General features: G+C 40.4%; 2 protein-coding genes across 4 annotated transcripts in view; one reads left to right on the top strand and one right to left on the bottom strand.

Annotated features, from left to right (window-relative positions):
• The window catches only part of LOC118387281 (E3 ubiquitin-protein ligase MARCHF3-like), a 441,656-nt gene that overhangs the window by 34,419 nt on the left and 383,144 nt on the right, over nt 1–24,093 (bottom strand). The window lies entirely within an intron of this gene.
• On the top strand, nt 5,206–23,451 carry LOC118388052 (uncharacterized). 3 transcript variants are annotated; one of them, XR_008142777.1, is made up of 9 exons: nt 5,206–5,318; nt 9,594–9,902; nt 10,109–10,450; nt 10,554–10,606; nt 10,910–11,004; nt 11,223–11,263; nt 19,410–19,496; nt 22,888–22,936; nt 23,148–23,451. XR_008142777.1 is itself a non-coding variant. In XM_052525259.1 (6 exons), the coding sequence occupies exons 1-6, from the start codon at nt 10,602–10,604 to the stop codon at nt 23,174–23,176; spliced, it is 306 nt and encodes a 101-aa protein (XP_052381219.1). In that variant the 5' UTR covers nt 10,457–10,601; the 3' UTR covers nt 23,177–23,451. The 3 variants fall into 3 exon arrangements, 1 of the variants encoding a protein (XP_052381219.1); XR_008142776.1 differs by having other exon boundaries at nt 10,109–10,606; XM_052525259.1 differs by lacking the exons at nt 5,206–5,318; nt 9,594–9,902; nt 10,109–10,450 and having other exon boundaries at nt 10,457–10,606.

Here is a 24,093-nt window from a genome sequence, read left to right on the forward strand (position 1 = left end):
CAGAACACTATGTGGACCAACAGGAGGTGACTGGAGTTGAAGGAGGGAATGTCATTGTAAATTGTTACGGTAGCTACACTGGAAATAGGAAGTGGTGGTGCAGGATTGGTGGCAGTGGGTCCTGTGTGGAGAGGAATTCAGCGGCTCTTGATGGAACATCAGTGACCCTACAGCAGACCACTGATGCCCCCAGAAGAAATGTCTTAATGGTGACCAGGAGTGGACTGAAGATGGAGAACACTGGTTGGTACAGGTGTGGAGTTGGAGCCCTTATGATGCCTGTTCACATCACTGTCAGACAACAAACCACCACACAAAGTACCTCCACTATGACCAGTGAGTAGAGAACAATCAGATACTGTAGAATTAAGTATTAACCTGGTTTATCCAGTCTTGCTGGCTGATCATCTAAAACAAATTGGATTGCTGTTCTGCCTTATTATTATACGACCATGCTGGTCATCTATGAACATTTTAACATCTTGGCCATGATTCTGTTATAATCTCCACCCAGCACAGCCAGAAGAGGACTGGCCACCCCACATAGCCTGGTTCCTCTCTAGGTTTCTTCCTAGGTTTTGGGCTTTTTAGGGAGTTTTTCCTAGCCACCGTGCTTCTACACCTGCATTGCTTGCTGTTTGGGGTTTTAGGCTGGGTTTCTGTACAGCACTTTGAGATATCAGCTGATGTACGAAGGGCTATATAAATACATTTGATTTGATTTGATGATTGTAACATGATTCAAAGCTTTTGGGAATACTAAGTCAAAATTTCCAAGTTGGTGTAAATGAAATAAACTGGACAATAAACTGGACAAAAGATTAAACTGGACAAATACATCCACAATGTATTGTTACAGTTCAGTCTACCCTGTGTCTCTCTGGTACACCAGTCATAATACCATTGTTGTTTTTACCTCACAGCAACCCAAGCTCCAACCACTGAACAATCCTCTTTCTCTCCAACTGCTGAGCCTGTTCAGACTGACAACACAGTCCAAGGACCTGAGGGGAGCAAGGAGAATGACACCATGAGGTAATCATCACTCATTCATCTGTATTTCATACATACTCTTCCAAATGGATGACAATATGAAGAAAGATAACATTTTCTGTTTTTCACACTAAGGTTTACAGCACAAAAACACCCTCCTTAAACATTTTCACACAGAGTATAGGCCAAGGCAGTGTTGTCATAGAGACATTCACCATCACAGAGACATAGACAGTTACCACTTCCTCCCACCTCTGTGGTTTGTATTTCTGCCACATTAAAAGGTAATGCATGTTAAAAGTGATATGAGAAATCTTTACTAGTTCTAAGCTAAAAGACCCACAGAGATCATATATGAATATAATAGGGATTGTGTATGTAATTCTATGATTACACATAGTGTGACGGCCCTGAATTTTTCTGAACCGTCTCAGTGCAGCTCCTTCCAATAGGGCGCTTTCCCTTTAATTCCCAATTAAATAGCCAGCATCAGCTGCGCAAAAGTGGGGTTGTGATGGAGACGTGACTGAGGATGTGTTCAACCCTCAGTTCCCGAAGCTTCTCTATTCCGTTGTTTTCCAGGATCGGATCCACTCTTTGCGTCCGTGGACTACCCCTCTCGGTGGCCTTTCTCCGCTGGAGATCTATTGGCGGTTGGATTGTCTGACTGACCGACTGACTACAACCTTTTTGTATACGGTATTTCATTTGTTTTGATGTGAGGTATACTGTGATGATTTATGTAGTTAGTTGTAGTTGAAGACTTAGTAAGAGTTGATACGCTTTAAAGTTCTGTGGTAAAATAATTGTTATATTGATGGTATGTTTAAATACTGTGTTTACGCTACACTGAATGAACGGACAAACATTGCGTGACAAAAGTCACTTGAGTTCACTGAACTCCTTTACCGGGCTGGACTCTTTTTAGGCCCGAGGTACAGGACATTTCTGGAGGAACCAGAACTCATTGTGTTATATTATTATATGTGTGTGTAATCATTGATGTTGTTAATACAACCCACGCAAAAGAATATAGTTGTTTTTGAAGTTCTTTCCAATGTTTTAAGGGTTTATGAAAAGTTTATTTCCATCCTGACTTTTACATAAGTCCTTTGTATTGGTGTAGACTTGACGGACCAGATGGGACTCATTCCCACCCAAACTAAAAGGAGAAACCAATGTTTTCTCTGGTAGGCACAATCTACCTGGCACCCCTATAAATAATAACCTCAAGTCAAAACCATTACAATAGGCTTACATTTTTTAAATAATTTGTAGAGTAGCTCTATTTGTCCTGTGGAGTACAGCAGGTCAGCCACCAGGGGGAGACTCGTCGAGGCCCGGTGACAGACGGAGTATACATCACGAGGCGATGGCTCCATCTGCTCCACGTGCCAGGTCTCGACGGGCTATCCGGACTGGACTAATTGGTGCTGAACTATTATTTTAATAAACACCTTTGAAACTGAGCTAATCCTACTCTGTCCGTGTCTGATCTGTGTAAACGTTTTGACCCAACCCCTGGTCTGCCACAGTCCTCAACATTCCTTTTTCCACAATTTTGAATGTCTAAAGAATCCACATGTTCTTCTGAAATATGAACACAGAAATACTGGACATTTTAACTCTTATTGCGAGGGCGAGTTGACAGTATAACAATTGTGGTCTTCAATTGGACTTGCATTTTACTGGTCTCAGTCTTGCCCCGGTCTCTAACTCCTCGTCACGCTCCAGTCTCGGTCTTGACTTGGTGGCAATGTCTCCTGTGTGGAGAGGACATTTACATACAACAGACCACTGATGTTACCAGAAGAAAAGTCTTAACGTTGACTAATAGTGGACTGAAGATGAAGATCAATGTTTTTCACTCTAGAGTTTAGGGCACAAAAACACCCTCCTTAAACCTTTTCACACAGTACAGGCTAAGACACTTCCTCAGACTCTGTTATAGAAACATTTACCATCATGGAGACCGGTACAATTACCACTTCCTCATATCTCTGAGGTTGTAGAAGTAGCAGCATTCTATTATTGGATGGACACTTTTCACATAAAAGGTGTGAATATTTCCATTTTGGCCATTTTGGCAGCACAAAAATATAAAAATGTATTTATCTGTGATCTTTTATGGACTGTAATTCACAGTAAACATACTCTTTCACTATCAGTTCCATAGATCTAAAAGTCCTGATTCCTCTGGGCAGGTTGGTGGTGATAGTTGGTGTCCTAGTCACATGGAAGTTGTCTATACTACCACTTTCAATGATCCACATTCATTAAATACCTTGAGCGGTCAATCTCATCACTGCCACTGCAAACCTTTAAATGCCTCTAGAAATAGGAAGTCTTCCCTTTTCACGGTGAAACTAAAGATGAGTAGAAACCAGACACTGGTGGAATCTGTCCCTGGTGAGACCAAGGGACAGATTTACATTGTTTGTGTGCGTTTGCAAGCACTATACATGATTGAACTGTTAATGATTATGCATGAATTTAAAAAATCTATTTAAAAATGATTAACTCTTTAACACCCAAAATGTGGAAATCAACATATGTTCACCTCCTACTAAAGGGTGGAGAACCAGATGTGAATAACTATTGCCCTATTTCCAAGCTCCCTATCATGGTCAAAGTCTTTGAATCCCTAGTGAACTCTCAGCTAAATAAAATCCTGCTTGAAAACAACCTGTGTGGGGTTCAGTCTGGCTTTAGTTGCAGCAAACTGTTGCTAGCCAGACTCAATTTACATTTAAGTCATTTAGCAGACGCTTCAATAACATTGGTCTCAGGTCTCTGTCAATTGGTTAGAAAGTATCTCATAGACAGAACACAATACATCTATGCTGAGAATTACAAGTCTAGCCTCCTTGAGATTTTTAGAGGTGTACCCCCAGGCTCCATTTTAGCTCCATTAAAAAAAGGTGTCATCTTACAAATACCTAGGTATATGGTTGGACAAGAAACTGTATTACAAAGTTCAGATTGATAATCTTATTAAGAAGCTTAAACTGAAATATATATTTATTTTAATTCGCTACAAGGCTTGTTCAAGCCAATTTTCTTTCATTGATTGTGGTGACTTAATGTACACACATTATTAAGCCTCCTTTGTGCAACAAAGTTTGGACTCTATCATGCATCCTTGTGCTTTGTTACAAATGCCAAGTCGCTCATCCACCATTGCACCTTGTATCAAATGGTGGGCTTGACCTTGCATTAAATGCGCAGAGAGCTACATTTGAGTGTTCATATACAAATCCCTTCTGGGTAAACTCCCCCACTACCTCTATAGCCTGTCCTCCTTCACCACTAACAGTTACCAGACACGGTCCCCAGGGCCATTACCGAGATTGGCAAGACTGTTTGGCAAGACTGCCATTTTCTATTGTGCACCTGAGACATGGTCTTCAAAGCATATTTCACCCCTCAGTGAGTTTACAACTGACAAACTCTATTCAGGAGGAGGATTATAAATATTTCATGCAGACTGTTTTTCCTTAGTCCTTGATTTGAGGTTACATATTGCTATTGGCCAAGTAAATGTACTTTTTTATTGTTCATTATTTTTGTCATATGTACATTTTTGTAAATACAACCTCTGGATCCAGTCTTCATCACCTAAACTGTAAAATATATATTTAAGCAATAAGGCCCGAGGGGTTGTGGTATATGGCCAATATACCATGGCTAAGGGATTTTCTTAGGCACGAGCAAGAGGACCTGGATACAGCCCTTGGCCTTGGTTTATTGGCCATATACCACAAATCCCAGAGGTGCCTAATTGCTATTATAAACTGGTTACAAACATAAGAACAGTAAAAATACATGTTTTGTCATACCTGTGGTATGTGTTGTGATATACCATGGCTGTCAGCCAATCAGCATTCAGGGCTCGAACCACCCAGTTTAAAAATATATTTCTTGCACCTGAACTTCTGACTCCGTCTCAACTTTTGCTGCTGAACACCAACTAAAAAGGCTGCTGGGTAATTAACAGTATACGTGATTTTATTTGATATAAGATATACAAATGTGCTAATTACATAAGTAATAATTGTAGTGCCTTAGAACCTTATGTTAGAAACTATTACATTATATCAACTATTTGTATCTGCCACTGAGGGGGGCATAGACACTCAAACAGAAGCAGGAAGAGAGTTAAAGACAGCTATAACTATTAGGAAGTTCAGTCATTCTCTTTGGTTCCTTGGTCCTTGACACACACATTGTGCATTGGTACCATATAACAAACGGAGACACATACCCAGAAATGGTTTCTCATCTCTCCCTCTCCATCCTCCTCCTCATCTTCTCCAGACTCTCAGGTAAGGGTAACAAGTTATGGGGACATTATGTGGCAAGTGGCAGTTTGGTATGCACAGCTTGTCCCATGAATTAAACATAACATTGAGGATTAGCTGATAACTACAAAACAAACATTCTGGATAATATAGAGAACCTTCAACTATTTATTGATAAACACAGAAGCCCAAAATGATGACTAAAGCGTAGTCACTTACATTTGCTTACATTTGAAATATGTCTCTCTGCTGATAGGAATATAATAGGATATAATAAGAACTACATGAAATATGTCTCTCTGCTGATAGGAATATAATAGGATATAATAATAACTACATGAAATATGTCTCTCTGCTGATAGGAATATAATAGGACATAATAATAACTACATGAAATATGTCTCTCTGCTGATAGGAATATAATAGGACATAATAATAACTACATGAAATATGTCTCTCTGCTGATAGGAATATAATAGGATATAATAAGAACTACATGAAATATGTCTCTCTGCTGATAGGAATATAATAGGATATAATAAGAACTACATGAAATATGTCTCTCTGCTGATAGGAATATAATAGGACATAATAAGAACTACATGAAATATGTCTCTCTGCTGATAGGAATATAATAGGACATAATAATAACTACATGAAATATGTCTCTCTGCTGATAGGAATATAATAGGATATAATAAGAACTACATGAAATATGTCTCTCTGCTGATAGGAATATAATAGGACATAATAAGAACTACATGAAATATGTCTCTCTGCTGATAGGAATATAATAGGACATAATAATAACTACATGAAATATGTCTCTGCTGATAGGAATATAATAGGACATAATAATAACTACATGAAATATGTCTCTCTGCCGATAGGAATATAATAGGACATAATAAGAACTACATGAAATATGTCTCTCTGCTGATAGGAATATAATAGGATATAATAAGAACTACATGAAATATGTCTCTCTGCTGATAGGAATATAATAGGATATAATAAGAACTACATGAAATATGTCTCTCTGCTGATAGGAATATAATAGGATATAATAAGAACTACATGAAATATGTCTCTCTGCTGATAGGAATATAATAGGATATAATAAGAACTTCATGAAATATGTCTCTCTGCTGATAGGAATATAATAGGATATAATAATAACTACATGAAATATGTCTCTCTGCTGATAGGAATATAATAGGATATAATAAGAACTTCATGAAATATGTCTCTCTGCTGATAGGAATATAATAGGACATAATAATAACTACATGAAATATGTCTCTCTGCTGATAGGAATATAATAGGATATAATAAGAACTTCATGAAATATGTCTCTCTGCTGATAGGAATATAATAGGATATAATAATAACTACATGAAATATGTCTCTCTGCTGATAGGAATATAATAGGACATAATAATAACTACATGAAATATGTCTCTCTGCTGATAGGAATATAATAGGACATAATAATAACTACATGAAATATGTCTCTCTGCTGATAGGAATATAATAGGACATAATAAGAACTACATGAAATATGTCTCTCTGCCGATAGGCAGCGTGCAGGAAATCGACATTAAGAACGGTTCTTGCGATATTATAGTGTATTTACACAACATGTAAAGTGAATTCCCTCCCATGTTTCATGAGCTGAAATGAAAGATGCCACAAATTGTGAAATCCATAGACTTGGATTTATTTCAAATAACTGATTTCCTTATATGAACTGTAATTCAGTACAATATTTGAAATTGTTGCATATTGCATTTATATTTTTGTTCAGTGTATTTTATTTATGTTGTTTGTAATTTTAAAAAAAGTATTGTATTTTATGAACAATTGCATATGCCTTTGCTATGATTTTCTTAATATGAACATGAATCTAAAATATTGTGCAGTTATTACTATTTTGTATTATTATTATCTATTTTTATTATCATTGGTTATATATTATTTCATTATATTTTCTATCTCCTTTTTACCTGTTGTATTTGTATTTATTATGGATGCCAAGGCAGTAGCTTATATTTGTGGGGTCCGGCAAAATTAAGGCAATTTTAAAAACATTACAATACATTCATATCAGATTTCAGTGTGTGCCCTCAGGGCCCTACACTACCACATATCTTAGCATGTGCCCTCCACTACCACATATCTACAACACAAAATTCATGTGTACTTTTGCATATGTAATCATGTGTGTGTATGCATGTGTCTGTGTCTATGTTTTGTTGCTTAACAGTCCCTGCAGTTCCAGAAGGTGTATTTGTATCTGTTTTTTAAATATAATTTTACTGCTTGCATGAGTTACTTTATGTGGAATTGAGTTCCATGTAGTCATGGCTCTATGTAGTCCTGTGCTCCTCCCGTAGTCTGTTCTGGACTTGGGGACTGTGAAAATACCTCTGGTGACATATCTTGTGGGGTATGCATGGGTGTCTGAGCTGTGTGGTAGTCGTTAAAACAGACAGCTCTGTGCTTTCAACATGTCAATACTTCTAACAAATACAAGTAGTGATGAAGTCAATCTCTCCTCTACTTTGAGCCAGGAGAGATTAACATGCATATTATTAATGTTTGCTCTCTGTGTACATCCAAGGGCCAGCTGTGATGTCCTGTTTTGAGCCAATTTCAATTTCAAGTCCCTCTTTGTGGCACCTGACCACACGACTGAACAGTAGTCTAGGTACGACAAAACTAAAGCCTGTAGGACCTGCCTTGTTGATAGTGCTGTTAAGAATGTAGAGCTGCACATTATTATGGACAGACTTCCCCCAATCTTAGCCATTGTTAAATCAATATGTTTTGACCATGACAGTTTACAATCCAGGGTTACTCCAAGCAATTTAGTCTGCCCAAATTGCTCAATTTCCACATTATTTATTACAAGATTTTGTTGAGGTTTAGGGTTTAGTGAATGTCCCAAATACAATGCTCTTAGTTTTAATAATATTTAGGACTAACTTATTCCTTACTACCCATTCTGAAACTAACTACAGCTCTTTGTTAAGTGTAGCAGTCATTTCAGTCGCTGTAGTAGCTGACGTATATAGTGTTGAGTCATCTACATACATAGACGCAATGGCTTTACTCATAGCCAGCGTTATGTCATTAGAAATGATTGAAAAAAGTAAGGGGCCTAGACTGCTGCTCTAGGGAATTCCGGATTCTACATGGATTATGTTGGAGAGGCTTCCATTAAAGAACACCCTCTGTGTTCTGTTAGACAGGTAACTCTACATTTAAACTCAGTGCCTATTGCTTGATATGGGAAAATCAAAAGAAATCAGTCAAGACCTCAGAAATAAAATTGTAGGCCTCCACAAGTGTGGTTCATCCTTGGGAACAATTTCCAAATGCCTGAAGGTACCACGTTCATCTGTACAAACAATAGTACGCAAGTATAAACACCATGGGACCACGCAGCCATCATACCGCTCAAGAAGGAGACATGTTCTGTCTCCTAGAGATGAACGTACTTTGGTGCGAAAAGTGCAAATGAATCCCTGAACAACAGCAAAGGACCCTGTGAAGATGCTGGAGGAAACGGGTACAAAAGCTATATTCACAGTAAAACAAGTCCTATATCGACATAACCTGAAAGGCCGCTCAACAAGGAAGAAGCCACTGCTCCAAAACCTCCATATAAAAGCCAGAGTTACACCGGCTCTGTCAGGAGGAATGGGCCAGAATTCATCCAACTTATTGTGGGAAACTTGTGGAAGGCTACCCAAAACATTTGACCCAAGTTAAACAATTTAAAGGCAAGCTACCAAATATGAATTGAGTGTATGTAAACTTCTGACCCACGGGGAATTTGATGAAATAAATAAAAGCTGAAATAAATCATTCTCTCTGCTACTATTCTGACATTTCACATTCTTAAAATAAAGTGTTGATCCTAAATGACCTAAGACAGGGAATTCTTACTAGAATTAAATGTCAAGAATTGTGAAACTGAGTTTAAATGTATTCGGCTAAGGTGTATGTAAACTTCTGACTTCAACTGTTGTTTCTGCCCTCTGAGGAGGAGGGGGTGGCTGGATGTGCCAAGCATTTTTTTTTATTTTTATGAAAGGGTTACATGTTTCCACGACATGCTGAAGTTGAGGTCAGGGACTGGGACTGGACATATGCTGAAACTCTGAAGACAGGAGCAGTAGCTTGTCTTGCCAATAACACTTCCTGTATTATGTGTGTTAGAATCCAGATGGAATGTAAGTTTTCTGTTGTGAGATTCTGAATTCTAATCTGTGTTTTCTGTTGCGTCTTCAGGTGCTTATCGTGTGTCTGTGAAGACAGGAGACTCCATCACCATCCCATGTACCTATGATCATTATTATATCAAACATTCTAAATACTTATGTAAAGGAGATCATTTTGATAGTTGCTCCCATGGTGTACACGCTAAACCTCCTAAGGGCACAGCTAAGGCCTCAGTCTTTGATGACATCAACCAGCTAACCATGACCGTGACTATGACTGATCTGGAGCCAGAGGACTCTGGACGTTACTATTGTGCTGTGGGGGTCAATGGTGGACCAGATGTCAGGGCAGAATGGTTCCACCTATCTGTCATACCAGGTAAGATCCCTGCAACTCTTCCATATGTTTGGTGTTCTGGTTACATTTACTGGTATCACTATTATTGTTCAAGTTGAAATGAGGACTGTTGGCATAAATCTACTTTATGTTCTCTATCCATCATATCATCATTATGATATTTGTGGTCAGTTGTTACAAAAAACACTTGATCACTCAGGACCTTTGGTGTCTGTACCTCTGTTCAGGTACTCCAGAACTCTATGTGGACCAACAGGAGGTGACTGGAGTTGAAGGAGGGAGTGTCATTGTAAATTGTTACTATAGTAACACTGGAAATAGGAAGGGGTGGTGCAGGATTGGTGGCAGTGGGTCCTGTGTGGGGGTGGATTCTGGGACAATAACCGGAACATCAGTGACTCTACAGCAGACCACTGATGCCCCCAGAAGAAATGTCTTAACGGTGACTATGAGTGGACTGAAGATGGAGAACACTGGCTGGTACAGGTGTGGAGTGGGAGACCTTATGATGCCTGTTCACATCACTGTCAGACAACAAACTACCACACAAAGTACCTCCACTATGACCAGTGAGTAGAGAGCAATCAGATGCACAGAATTAAGTATTAACCTGGTTTATCCTGTTTTGCCACTGAACAATCCTCTTTCTCTCCAACTGCTGAGCCTGTTCAGACTGACAACACAGTCCAAGGACCTGAGGGGAGCAAGGAGAAGGACACCATGAGGTCATTATCACTCAGACAGCTGTATTTCACACTTACTCTTCCAAATGGATGACAATAGAAATATGCAGAAAGTTAACATGTTCTGTTTTTCACACTAGAATTTAGGGCACATAAGGCCAAGACTGTTATAGGCATATACCACTTCCTCATACCTCTGTGGTTTGTAGAAGTAGCAGCCTTCTATTCTTGTATGGCCAAGTGTGAAGAGCTGAACAAATGTTTCCATTTTGTCATAGCATGAGAAATAAATATTTAAAAAAATCTGTTTTATGGACTGTACAATAAACACAGTATCACTATCAGTTCTATAGATCTAGATGTCCTACTGATTCCTCTGGGCATGTTGGTGGTGGTGATATCTGGTGTTCTAGTCACATGGAAGATGTGGAGAAAGTATAGTAAGTATTCATTCAAGAATAACTGTAATGAAAAAGTAATGTTTGATTTTGGAGATTTCAGGAGACAAATCTTTTCCTTGACGACAACTGTTAGCCTATGTTATAAACAATGAATCTTGACATATGAGACTAAAACGTATAACTCTTCTATGGTGAATTTATTCAGTATTGTTCTAGTGTATCTCAGGTCTCTAATACTGCATCTTTCTATATTCCAGAGGACAATAAGGCCTTGGACCAGACAACAAACACCTCAGTGGTAGGCTACACTCATGTTCCTCACATCTGTCTCAAGGCCTTGTGGGTAACCCACTGTCTGTGAAAAATGCAGGACATGGCCATGGACAGGACATGAACATCAGATGGACTTAAATCACAAATGAGCTCTTCAGCTATAGCTTCATGTCCATTGTAACTGTACAATCTATAACCGTTAACTCTATATTTACAGTCAAAAATACCAAGAACTGTGGAGACGGTGTGATTTGAGTTTCGCAAAGTAGATTGCAGTGTTGAGCTAATAATCTGATCTGTAGCGAGCAGCAGTTAAGGTGCTGTGATTTCCTGTTTGGCTTTGCAGACACAGTAGGCCTAAGTTGCTTCACTGTGCTGTTCCTATTTGACCTGACTGATACTGTGCTCTTCCTATTTGACCTGACTGATACTGTGTTGTTCCTATTTAACCTGACTGATACTGTGCTGTTCTTATTTAACCTGACTGATACTGTGCTGTTCCTATTTAACCTGACTGATACTGTGCTGTTCCTATTTAACCTGACTGATACTGTGCTGTTCCTATTTAACCTGACTGATACTGTGCTGTTCCTATTTGACCTGACTGATACTGTGCTCTTCCTATTTAACCTGACTGACACAGTGCTGTTCCTATTTGACCTGACTGATACAGTGCTGTTCCTATTTGACCTGACTGATACTGTGCTGTTCCTATTTGACCTGACTGATACTGTGCTCTTCCTATTTAACCTGACTGACACAGTGCTGTTCCTATTTGACCTGACTGATACTGTGCTCCTCCTATTTAACCTGACTGATACTGTGTTCTTCCTATTTAACCTGACTGACACAGTGCTGTTCCTATTTGACCTGACTGATACTGTGCTCTTCCTATTTAACCTGACTGACACAGTGCTGTTCCTATTTGACCTGACTGATACTGTGCTCTTCCTATTTAACCTGACTGATACTGTGCTGTTCCTATTTGACCTGACTGATACTGTGCTGTTCCTATTTAACCTGACTGATACTGTGTTCTTCTTCCTACCTGACTGATACTGTGCTCTTCCTATTTGACCTGACTGATACTGTTCTGTTCCTATTTGACCTGACTGATACTGTGCTCTTCCTATTTGACTATTTGACTGATACTGTGCTCTTCCTATTTGACCTGACTGATACTGTGCTCTTCCTATTTGACCTGACTGATACTGTGCTGTTCCTATTTAACCTGACTGATACTGTGCTGTTCCTATTTAACCTGACTGATACTGCTGCTATTTGACCTGACTGATACTGTTGTTCCTATTTAACCTGACTGATACTGTGTTGTTCCTATTTAACCTGACTGATACTGTGCTCTTCCTATTTGACCTGACTGATACTGTGCTGTTCCTATTTGACCTGACTGATACTGTGCTCTTCCTATTTGACCTGACTGATACTGTGTTGTTCCTATTTAACCTGACTGATACTGTGCTGTTCCTATTTGACCTGACTGATACTGTGCTGTTCCTATTTAACCTGACTGATACTGTGTTGTTCCTATTTAACCTGACTGATACTGTGCTCTTCCTATTTGACCTGACTGATACTGTGCTGTTCCTATTTGACCTGACTGATACTGTGCTGTTCCTATTTGACCTGACTGATACTGTGTTGTTCCTATTTAACCTGACTGATACTGTGCTGTTCCTATTTGACCTGACTGATACTGTGCTGTTCCTATTTAACCTGACTGATACTGTGTTGTTCCTATTTAACCTGACTGATACTGTGCTCTTCCTATTTGACCTGACTGATACTGTGCTGTTCCTATTTGACCTGACTGATACTGTGCTGTTCCTATTTGACCTGACTGATACTGTGTTGTTCCTATTTGACCTGACTGATACTGTGCTCTTCCTATTTGACCTGACTGATACTGTGCTGTTCCTATTTGACCTGACTGATACTGTGTTGTTCCTATTTGACCTGACTGATACTGTGCTGTTCCTATTTGACCTGACTGATACTGTGCTGTTCCTATTTAACCTGACTGATACTGTGCTCTTCCTATTTGACCTGACTGATACTGTGTTGTTCCTGTTTGACCTGACTGATACTGCCTTGTTCCTATTTGACCTGACTGACACAGTGCTGTTCCTATTTGACCTGACTGATACTGTGCTGTTCCTATTTGACCTGACTGATACTGTGCTCTTCCTATTTGACCTGACTGATACTGTGCTGTTCCTATTTGACCTGACTGATACTGTGTTGTTCCTATTTGACCTGACTCACACAGTGCTGTTCCTATTTGACCTGACTGATACTGTGCTGTTCCTATTTGACCTGACTGATACTGTGCTGTTCCTATTTGACCTGACTGATACTGTGCTCTTCCTATTTGACCTGACTGATACTGTGCTGTTCCTATTTGACCTGACTGATACTGTGTTGTTCCTATTTGACCTGACTGATACTGTGCTGTTCCTATTTGACCTGACTGATACTGTGCTCTTCCTATTTGACCTGACTGATACTGTGCTGTTCCTATTTGACCTGACTGATACTGTGCTGTTCCTATTTAACCTGACTGATACTGTGCTCTTCCTATTTGACCTGACTGATACTGTGTTGTTCCTATTTGACCTGACTGATACTGTGCTCTTCCTATTTGACCTGACTGATACCGTGCTGTTCCTATTTGACCTGACTGATACTGTGTTGTTCCTATTTGACCTGACTGATACTGTGCTCTTCCTATTTGACCTGACTGATACTGTGCTCTTCCTATTTGACCTGACTGATACTGTGCTGTTCCTATTTAACCTGACTGATACTGTGTTGTTCCTATTTGACCTGACTGATACTGTGCTGTTCCTATTTAACCTGACTGATACTGTGCTGTTCCTATTTGACCTGACTGATACTGTGCTGTTCCTATTTGACCTGACTGATACTGTGCTGTTCCTATTTGACCTGACTGATACTGTGCTGTTCCTATTTAACCTGACTGATACTGTGTTGTTCCTATTTGACCTGACTGATACTGTGTTGTTCCTATTTGACCTGACTGACACAGTGCTGTTCCTATTTGACCTGACTGACACAGTGCTGTTCCTATTTGACCTGACTGATACTGTGCTGTTCCTATTTGACCTGACTGATACTGTGCTGTTCCTATTTGACCTGACTGACACAGTGCTGTTCCTATTTAACCTGACTGACACAGTGCTGTTCCTATTTGACCTGACTGACACAGTGCTGTTCCTATTTAACCTGACTGACACAGTGCTGTTCCTATTTGACCTGACTGACACAGTGCTGTTCCTATTTGACCTGACTGACACAGTGCTGTTCCTATTTGACCTGACTGACACAGTGCTGTTCCTATTTGACCTGACTGACACAGTGCTGTTCCTATTTGACCTGACTGATACTGTGCTGTTCCTATTTAACCTGACTGATACTGTGCTGTTCCTATTTGACCTGACTGATACTGTGCTGTTCCTATTTAACCTGACTGACACTGTGCTGTTCCTATTTAACCTGACTGATACTGTGCTGTTCCTATTTGACCTGACTGATACTGTGCTCTTCCTATTTGACCTGACTGATACTGTGCTGTTCCTATTTAACCTGACTGATACTGTGCTGTTCCTATTTAACCTGACTGATACTGTGCTCTTCCTATTTGACCTGACTGATACTGTGCTCTTCCTATTTGACCTGACTGATACTGTGCTGTTCCTATTTAACCTGACTGATACTGTGCTGTTCCTATTTGACCTGACTGATACTGTGCTGTTCCTATTTGACCTGACTGGCACAGTGCTGTTCCTATTTGACCTGACTGATACTGTGCTGTTCCTATTTAACCTGACTGATACTGTGCTGTTCCTATTTAACCTGACTGATACTGTGCTCTTCCTATTTGACCTGACTGATACTGTGCTGTTCCTATTTAACCTGACTGATACTGTGCTGTTCCTATTTAACCTGACTGACACAGTGCTGTTCCTATTTGACCTGACTGATACTGTGCTGTTCCTATTTAACCTGACTGACACAGTGCTGTTCCTATTTAACCTGACTGATACTGTGCTCTTCCTATTTGACCTGACTGATACTGTGCCCTTCCTATTTAACCTGACTGATACTGTGCTGTTCCTATTTAACCTGACTGATACTGTGCTGTTCGTATATAACCTGACTGATACTGTGCTCTTCCTATTTGACCTTACTGACACAGTGCTGTTCCTATTTGACCTGACTGACACAGTGCTGTTCCTATTTAACCTGACTGACACAGTGCTGTTCCTATTTAACCTGACTGACACAGTGCTGTTCCTATTTAACCTGACTGACACAGTGCTGTTCCTATTTAACCTGACTGATACTGTGCTCTTCCTATTTGACCTGACTGATACTGTGCTCTTCCTATTTGACCTGACTGATACTGTGCTGTTCCTATTTAACCTGACTGATACTGTGCTCTTCCTATTTGACCTGACTGATACTGTGCTGTTCCTATTTAACCTGACTGATACTGTGCTCTTCCTATTTGACCTGACTGATACTGTGCTGTTCCTATTTGACCTGACTGATACTGTGCTGTTCCTATTTAACCTGACTGACACAGTGCTGTTCCTATTTAACCTGACTGATACTGTGCTCTTCCTATTTGACCTTACTGACACAGTGCTGTTCCTATTTGACCTGACTGACACAGTGCTGTTCCTATTTAACCTGACTGATACTGTGCTGTTCCTATTTGACCTGACTGATACTGTGCTGTTCCTATTTGACCTGACTGATACTGTGTTGTTCCTATTTGACCTGACTGATACTGTGCTGTTCCTATTTAACCTGACTGATACTGTGTTGTTCCTATTTAACCTGACTGATACTGTGCTCTTCCTATTTGACCTGACTGATACTGTGCTGTTCCTATTTGACCTGACTGATACTGTGCTGTTCCTATTTGACCTGACTGATACTGTGTTGTTCCTATTTAACCTGACTGATACTGTGCTGTTCCTATTTGACCTGACTGATACTGTGCTGTTCCTATTTAACCTGACTGATACTGTGCTGTTCCTATTTGACCTGACTGATACTGTGCTCTTCCTATTTGACCTGACTGATACTGTGCTGTTCCTATTTGACCTGACTGATACTGTGCTGTTCCTATTTGACCTGACTGATACTGTGCTGTTCCTATTTGACCTGACTGATACTGTGCTCTTCCTATTTGACCTGACTGATACTGTGCTGTTCCTATTTGACCTGACTGATACTGTGTTGTTCCTATTTGACCTGACTGATACTGTGCTGTTCCTATTTGACCTGACTGATACTGTGCTGTTCCTATTTAACCTGACTGATACTGTGCTCTTCCTATTTGACCTGACTGATACTGTGTTGTTCCTGTTTGACCTGACTGATACTGCCTTGTTCCTATTTGACCTGACTGACACAGTGCTGTTCCTATTTGACCTGACTGATACTGTGCTGTTCCTATTTGACCTGACTGATACTGTGCTCTTCCTATTTGACCTGACTGATACTGTGCTGTTCCTATTTGACCTGACTGATACTGTGTTGTTCCTATTTGACCTGACTCACACAGTGCTGTTCCTATTTGACCTGACTGATACTGTGCTGTTCCTATTTGACCTGACTGATACTGTGCTGTTCCTATTTGACCTGACTGATACTGTGCTCTTCCTATTTGACCTGACTGATACTGTGCTGTTCCTATTTGACCTGACTGATACTGTGTTGTTCCTATTTGACCTGACTGATACTGTGCTGTTCCTATTTGACCTGACTGATACTGTGCTCTTCCTATTTGACCTGACTGATACTGTGCTGTTCCTATTTGACCTGACTGATACTGTGCTGTTCCTATTTAACCTGACTGATACTGTGCTCTTCCTATTTGACCTGACTGATACTGTGTTGTTCCTATTTGACCTGACTGATACTGTGCTCTTCCTATTTGACCTGACTGATACCGTGCTGTTCCTATTTGACCTGACTGATACTGTGTTGTTCCTATTTGACCTGACTGATACTGTGCTCTTCCTATTTGACCTGACTGATACTGTGCTCTTCCTATTTGACCTGACTGATACTGTGCTGTTCCTATTTGACCTGACTGATACTGTGCTGTTCCTATTTAACCTGACTGATACTGTGCTGTTCCTATTTAACCTGACTGATACTGTGCTGTTCCTATTTGACCTGACTGATACTGTGCTGTTCCTATTTGACCTGACTGATACTGTGCTGTTCCTATTTGACCTGACTGATACTGTGCTGTTCCTATTTGACCTGACTGATACTGTGTTGTTCCTATTTGACCTGACTGATACTGTGTTGTTCCTATTTGACCTGACTGACACAGTGCTGTTCCTATTTGACCTGACTGACACAGTGCTGTTCCTATTTGACCTGACTGATACTGTGCTGTTCCTATTTGACCTGACTGATACTGTGCTGTTCCTATTTGACCTGACTGACACAGTGCTGTTCCTATTTAACCTGACTGACACAGTGCTGTTCCTATTTGACCTGACTGACACAGTGCTGTTCCTATTTAACCTGACTGACACAGTGCTGTTCCTATTTGACCTGACTGACACAGTGCTGTTCCTATTTGACCTGACTGACACAGTGCTGTTCCTATTTGACCTGACTGACACAGTGCTGTTCCTATTTGACCTGACTGACACAGTGCTGTTCCTATTTGACCTGACTGATACTGTGCTGTTCCTATTTAACCTGACTGATACTGTGCTGTTCCTATTTGACCTGACTGATACTGTGCTGTTCCTATTTAACCTGACTGACACTGTGCTGTTCCTATTTAACCTGACTGATACTGTGCTGTTCCTATTTGACCTGACTGATACTGTGCTCTTCCTATTTGACCTGACTGATACTGTGCTGTTCCTATTTAACCTGACTGATACTGTGCTGTTCCTATTTAACCTGACTGATACTGTGCTCTTCCTATTTGACCTGACTGATACTGTGCTCTTCCTATTTGACCTGACTGATACTGTGCTGTTCCTATTTAACCTGACTGATACTGTGCTGTTCCTATTTGACCTGACTGATACTGTGCTGTTCCTATTTGACCTGACTGGCACAGTGCTGTTCCTATTTGACCTGACTGATACTGTGCTGTTCCTATTTAACCTGACTGATACTGTGCTGTTCCTATTTAACCTGACTGATACTGTGCTCTTCCTATTTGACCTGACTGATACTGTGCTGTTCCTATTTAACCTGACTGATACTGTGCTGTTCCTATTTAACCTGACTGACACAGTGCTGTTCCTATTTGACCTGACTGATACTGTGCTGTTCCTATTTAACCTGACTGACACAGTGCTGTTCCTATTTAACCTGACTGATACTGTGCTCTTCCTATTTGACCTGACTGATACTGTGCCCTTCCTATTTAACCTGACTGATACTGTGCTGTTCCTATTTAACCTGACTGATACTGTGCTGTTCGTATATAACCTGACTGATACTGTGCTCTTCCTATTTGACCTTACTGACACAGTGCTGTTCCTATTTGACCTGACTGACACAGTGCTGTTCCTATTTAACCTGACTGACACAGTGCTGTTCCTATTTAACCTGACTGACACAGTGCTGTTCCTATTTAACCTGACTGACACAGTGCTGTTCCTATTTAACCTGACTGATACTGTGCTCTTCCTATTTGACCTGACTGATACTGTGCTGTTCCTATTTGACCTGACTGATACTGTGCTGTTCCTATTTAACCTGACTGATACTGTGCTCTTCCTATTTGACCTGACTGATACTGTGCTGTTCCTATTTAACCTGACTGATACTGTGCTCTTCCTATTTGACCTGACTGATACTGTGCTGTTCCTATTTGACCTGACTGATACTGTGCTGTTCCTATTTAACCTGACTGACACAGTGCTGTTCCTATTTAACCTGACTGATACTGTGCTCTTCCTATTTGACCTGACTGACACAGTGCTGTTTGAGAGTAAGAAAGGTCATATCTCAATGTTGTTAAAACAAATACATGCTTTATATTGTGGATTATGTAAATGTACAAAGGTATCTCATACATGTAGACTGATACATTTTTATCATCAAGCCCCTTTGTTTTTACCATCAACTGTCAGGACCCATTTCATGCCGATGATGATGGTGATGTGACATACAGCACTGTTGTCCCCAAGAGGAGGAACCAGTTAAATCTACAGACCAAGGTAAGGCTGCAATTCTGATCATAGACTGTTCTCTCTACCTCCGCATGGCAAGCGGTACCAGAGCACCAAGTCTCGGACCAAAAGGCTTCTCAAAAGCTTTCACCCCCAAGCCATAAGACTCCTGAACAGGTAATCAAATGGCTACCCGCACTATCAAATGGCTACCCCTCTTTTACGCTGCTGCTACTCTCTGTTTATCATATCTGCACAGTCACTTTAACCATATCTACATGTACATACTACCTCAATTAGAGCAACAAACTGGTGCCTTTTCTATAGCCTCGTTACTGTTATTTTTCACTGTCTATTTACTGTTTTATTTCTGTACTTATCTATTCACCTAATACCGATTTAAAAAAATATATTTTTTACAATTATTATTATTATTATTTTTTTTACCTATAAGTTGCATCGTTGTTTATAGTCTGTAAGTAAGCATTTCACGAAGGTCTGCACCTGTTGTATTCGGCGCACGTGACAAATAAACTTTGATTTGATGTTAATAAACTGAACAAGATTATAAATGCCTTATTTACAGTTCATATAAGGAAATCAGTCAATTTAAATAAATTAATTGACCCTAATCTATAGATTTCACATGACTGGGAATTCAGAGATACGTAATGTTTAAAAAAAAGTAGGGGTGTGGATCAGAACCAGTCAGTATCTGGTGTGACCACCCTTTTCCTCTTGCAGCACTACATCTCCTTCACAGAGTTGATCAGACTGTTGATTGTGGAACGATGTCCCACAAGGAACTTAATATTGGTGGGAAATAGAACTCGCTGTTGTACAGCATCCCAAACTAGCTCAATGCGTGAGATGTCTGAGTATACAGGACATGGAAAATCTAGGACATTTTTAGCCACTAGGAAATGTGTACAGATCCTTGCGACATGGGGTTGTGCATTAACATTCTGAAACATGAGGTGACGGGTGAATGGCATGACAATGGGACTCAGGATCGCGTCGTATCTCTGTACATTCAAATTGCCATCGATAAAAGGCAATTGCGTTCGATGTCCGTAGCTTATGCCTGCCCGTACCATAAACCCACCGACACCATGGGGCACTCTGTTCACAACTTTGACATCAGCAAATCGCACGCCGCCATGCACATGGTCTGCGGTTGTGAGGCCGGTTGAACGTCCTGCCAAATTATTTCAAATGTAATTGGATGCGGCTTATAGTAGAGAAATGAACATTCAAGTATATGGCAAGAGCTCTGGTAGTGGAGAGGGTAGTAAGTTTTAAGTTCCTCGGCGTACACATCACAGACAAACTGAATTGGTCCACCCACACAGACAGCATTGTGAAGAAGGCGCAGCAGCGCCTCTTCAACCTCAGGAGGCTGAAGAAATTTGGCTTGTCACCAAAAGCACTGACAAACTTCTACAGATGCACAATCGTAGAGCATCCTGTCGGGCTGTATCACCGCCTGGTACGGCAACTGCTCCGCCCACAACCGTAAGGCTCTCCAGAGGGTAGTGAGGTCTGCACAACGCATCACCGGGGGCAAACTACCTGCCCTCCAGGACACCTACACCACCCGATGTCACAGGAAGGCCATAAAGATCATCAAGGACAACAACCACCCGAGCCACTGCCTGTTCACCTCGCTATCAACCAGAAGGCGAGGTCAGTACAGGTGCATCAAAGCTGGGACCGAGAGACTGAAAAACAGCTTCTATCTCAAGGCCATCAGACTGATAAACAGCCACCACTAACATTGAGTGGCTGCTGCCAACACACTGACTCAACTCCAGCCACTTTAATAATGGGAATTGATGGGAAATTATGTAAAATATATCACTAGCCACTTTAAACAATGCCACCTAATATAATGTTTACATACCCTACATTATTCATCTCATATGTATATACTGTACTCTATATCATCTACTGCATCTTTATGTAATGCATGTATCACTAGCCACTTTAGCTATGCCACTTTGTTTACATACTTATCTCATATGTATATACTGCACTCAATACCATCTACTGTATCTTGCCTATGCCGCTCTGTACCATCGCTCACTCATATATCTTTATGTACATATTCTTTATCCCCTTACACTTGTGTCTATAAGGTAGTAGTTTTGGAATTGTTAGCTAGATTACTTGTTGGTTATTACTGCATTGTCGGAACTAGAAGCACAAGCATTTCGCTACACTCGCATTAACATCTGATAACCGTGTGTATGTGACAAATAAAATTGGATTTGATTTGGTGGAAATTCCTGCAGTCAGTATGCCAATTGCACGCTCCCTCAAAATGAGACATCTGTGGCATTGTGTTGTGACACAACTGCACATTTTAGGGTGACCTTTTATTATTCCCAGCACAAGGTGTTCTGAACTTTTTGTTGGTAAGAAACATTTCTGGGATCTTCTATATTAGCTCATGAAATATGGGACCAACACTTTAAATGATGCATTTATATTTTTCTTTAGTTGAGATTAAATTGTATCTGTCTTGTACTGTCAGCTATGTGGCAGACCAGTGGGGTTATAGATGAAGTCACATATCAGGTTTATTGTCCGATAAGAGAAACATCAGGAAACAAACAACTGTCTGACATAAATAAATAGCACCACCCACCTGCCCATAGGAGGAAGACACATGGAACTGTTTATAATTGTGATGGTCCCTGGGATGAAACTCCTCCTGAAGCCTGCAGTGAGATGTTTAATAGTCTGATATCTCTGACCTGATGGGAGAAGATCAAAGCAGTGGTGGAGTTGGTGGTCTGGACTGGAGATCATGTGGTGGGCTTTATGCTGGATAGCTCCTTCATTAAGGAACCGTTTTGGAGTGTAGAGTCCAAGCAGTTTAGATGCCGTGTCGTGGATCCTTAATAGTTTATTGTGGTGTGAGACGGTGAGCATGTTGTGGTAGTAGATACTTCAGTAGATGAGTAGTGGTGATGATGCTCTGGTAGAGTTTGGGTTTGACAGACAGGTTGATCAGATGCCTGATCTGATGACAGACAGACGTTGCTGGGACGTCTGTGTTATTTCAGTGGTGAGTTGATCAAAGGTGAGCTTGTGGTCTAACGTAATTCTGAGGTATTTAAATGAAGGAATCATTTCAACAGCCTCTCTTCTGAGGACAGGGTCACAGGTGGGGTTTTTGGGAAATTCTATGGTTATTTTGTTTAGGAGAAATTGAGATTACTTGTAAAGGGTTTTGTGGTCCATGCTTTGTCAATCATTGGTGTATAGGTTTTAGACACGGAATGTGTTATGCTGTAAACTGAGTGTTAATGTCTTAATGTATCTCATCCCCATTTCAGTTATTCTGCAACAAATGGTTAGTGTTTCCAAGCTGTAGCCTACACTCCATCACATTGTCCTTCACCTCTCTGCCTGTGTCCCTCCTCTCTTCTAGGGACAACCATATGATGTGGTCTACAGCTCACTAGTCCTACACCCCACAGGTCAGTGTTGATTTATCTTCTCATTTACCTACACACCTAATCTCTTAACAAAGAAACAAACAGACAAGACCATACATTACTACTGTATGTGTACAATACATCACTCTTTAGTAACACACTTTTTATCCTCATCATACAGAGAGGCTGACTACATTGTTATCATTATTTCTATAACATGCCTGTATTGTGCAACAAACTACTTTCTGTCCAGAGGGCAGGAACACAGCAGTGACTGACTGAGTGAAGATCTTGGTCCTAAAGAGCCCTTATCCTGGAAAGACAGACCATTCCCCCTCCTGTGTCACAACATGAGTCATGACCATCCATCTGCCTCCAATATGCTACTGCCCACACCTCCTAACCCACCTGTCTCCTTGTGTCCATAATCTACTGAAGACAGTCTACTGTGCTCGTATTGATTAGCCCTTTTCAATGCCCTTTTCCCTTGTAACTGATCATGATCAAATGTGTATATTAAATGTACAAAATAAATAGCTGTTGCTGAATGCAAAATGGATTGAAGTCCGTATTGGTATGTTAAAAGTAGGCTTGAACAAGTCCATAAAATGTAATAGTTTATATTTTTTATTGTATTTTTATTTCACCTTTATTTAACCAAGTAGGTCAGTTAAGAACAAGTTCTCATTTCCAACTGCGACCTGGCCAAGATAAAGCCTAGCAGTGCGACAACAACAGAGTTACACATAAACAAAAGTACAGTCAATAACACAAAGGAAAAGAAAGATATATGTATAGTGTGCAAATGTAGAGAGGTAGGCAATAAATAGGCCATAGAGGCAACATTTCAACTTAGCAGTAATACTGGAGTGATATATGTGCAAGTAGAGATACCTTACAAGAGGTAAGTAATAAGGGGATGAGGTAGTTGGGTGTGCTATTTTACAGATTGGCTGTGTACAGTGATCGGGAAAGATGCTCTGACAGCTGACACTTACAGTTAGAGAGGGAGATATAAGACTCCAGCTTCAGAGATTTTTGCAATTTGTTCCTGTCATTGACAGCAGAGAACTGGAAGGAAAGGCGGCCAAATGAAGTGTTGGCTTTGGGGATGACAAAGCCAACAGTGCAATATACCTGCTGGAACGCGTGCTACGGGTGGGTGTTGCTATGGTGACCCGTGAGCTGAGATAAAGCGG

The sequence above is a fragment of the Oncorhynchus keta genome, chromosome 9, assembly GCF_023373465.1.
Source record: "Oncorhynchus keta strain PuntledgeMale-10-30-2019 chromosome 9, Oket_V2, whole genome shotgun sequence".
Classification (NCBI taxonomy): Eukaryota; Metazoa; Chordata; class Actinopteri; order Salmoniformes; family Salmonidae; genus Oncorhynchus; species Oncorhynchus keta.